Source organism: Erinaceus europaeus, chromosome 17 (assembly GCF_950295315.1).
Source record: "Erinaceus europaeus chromosome 17, mEriEur2.1, whole genome shotgun sequence".
In the NCBI taxonomy this organism is placed as follows: domain Eukaryota; kingdom Metazoa; phylum Chordata; class Mammalia; order Eulipotyphla; family Erinaceidae; genus Erinaceus; species Erinaceus europaeus.
In genome coordinates this window covers 66953547-66955522 of record NC_080178.1, presented here as the reverse complement: position 1 = coordinate 66955522, position 1976 = coordinate 66953547, and the positions used below count along the sequence as shown (strand labels likewise).

The window sequence follows — 1976 nt, the reverse complement described above, 5'->3', positions numbered from 1 at the left end:
AAGACTTCAAAACTTAAGTGGAGATTGTGACAAGTATCTCTCCACTTACCTTTTATATGTTTTTTCCTAGAGAAGAGGAACAAATTCTGAGAGTTTCTGAGAGTAGCTGTTAACCTCAACTGTCTGCTGAGAGAAAGGGAAGATTATATTCAACTTATTCTTTCCCCTTATTTTCAATGTCAGTAATATGAACAAGGGCAAAGTGGAGTGACTGCCCCTAATAGGAAGCCAATACTTGTTTCTGGTGTCCTCAAGAACAAATTGTGTCATAACAGATGTTTATGCTTAACAACACACAGTTCCATCCTTCTTCATTCCTTCTGCTGGGAATCCCCGGGCTAGAATACGTGCACATCTGGATTGGATTTCCTTTTTTCTTGGTGTATGTTGTGGCAGTTGTGGGGAATGCTATGGTCCTCTTTGTGATTCAGTCTGAACGTAGTCTCCATGAACCCATGTACTACTTCCTTGCTATATTGGACTTCGTTGATCTCAGCTTATCTACAGCCACAGTCCCCCAGATGCTGTGCATATTCTGGCTCAACCTCAAGATTGTGTCTTTTGGAAGGTGCCTTTCCCAGATGTTCTTCATTCACTTCTTCACTGCCATGGAAAGCATCTTGTTGGTGGCCATGGCATTTGACCGCTACATTGCTATTTGCAAACCCCTTCATTATACCATGATCCTCACCAACAAGATCATTGGCATCATTGCAGCTGTTGCTATTCTGCGGAGCTTATGCATGGTGCTCCCGTTGGTGTTTCTGCTTCTGAGGCTGCCGTTCTGTGGACATCACATCATCCCTCATACCTACTGTGAGCACATGGGCATTGCCCGTCTGGCTTGTGCCAGCATCAGAGTGAATGTTTTGTTTGGACTGGGGAACATTTCTCTTTTGTTATCGGATGTTCTCCTTATTACTCTTTCCTATGTTAGGATCCTATATGCTGTGTTTTGTATGCCCTCCTGGGAGGCAAGGCTCAAAGCTCTCAATACGTGTGGTTCTCACATTGGTGTTATATTAGCCTTTTTCACACCAGCATTTTTCTCTTTCTTGACACACCGTTTTGGCCACAACGTTCCTCAGTATATCCACATCCTCTTAGCCAATCTGTATGTAGTTGTTCCCCCCGCCCTCAATCCTGTAATCTATGGAATCAGAACGAAACAGATTAGGGAGCGAGTTCTGAAAATTTTTCTCAAGACAGGTAGCTAACTAGTCTATCTATGTGTTAGAACCTATGTTTTCCATTTTAATAGATAAAGCTATCTTAAGACTTCACCAATATGTCCTAGAATCCCACCTCCCCAGATCCCTACCCCACTAGGGAAACGTAGAGGCAGGCTTGAGGTATGGGTGGACCTGCCAATGCCCACGCCCAGTGGAGAAGCAATTACAAAAGCCAGAACCCCCACCTTTTGCACCCCATAAAAATCACTGGTCCATACTCCCAAATGGGTAAAGTATAGGGAAGCTTCCACGGAGGGGATGGGATATGGCACGCTGGTGGTGGGAATAGTATGAATTGTACTCTTATTATCTTACAGTCTTGTTGATCATTATTAAGTCACCAATAATAAATAAATAAATAAGTTGAAAAATAAGAAAACACAAAGCAGAACTTGTATTGGGTTTGGTATATTGCACCAAAGTAAAGGATAATGGTGGTGGTGGTGAGGGAGGATTCAGATCCTGGAACATGATGTCAGAGAACCTAGAGGGGGTTGAATTTTTATGTGGAAAACAGAAATGTTATACATGTACAAATGACTGTATTTTGGTTTTTGTTACTGTATTTTATTGTTGACTGCAAACCACTAATCCTCCCAATAAAAAAATTACCTTAAGTCTAACTCAATAGAAAGAAGGAATTTCAATGAAATATTAAGAACAGTAATCTATCTTTGAATCATAGAGTTCCTCTTTACAGTTAATATTATGTACACCAATAATGATATTGTGTTGGGATCACTA

The 1976-nt window shown here is 41.2% G+C and overlaps 1 protein-coding gene across 1 annotated transcript; it reads left to right on the top strand.

Moving 5' to 3' along the window:
* Positions 1 to 269: 269 nt before the first annotated feature.
* On the top strand, positions 270 to 1217 carry LOC103122828 (olfactory receptor 52E8-like). Its single transcript, XM_007533449.2, has one exon. The coding sequence runs from the start codon at positions 276 to 278 to the stop codon at positions 1215 to 1217; it is 942 nt and encodes a 313-aa protein (XP_007533511.1). The 5' UTR covers positions 270 to 275.
* Positions 1218 to 1976: the final 759 nt, after the last annotated feature.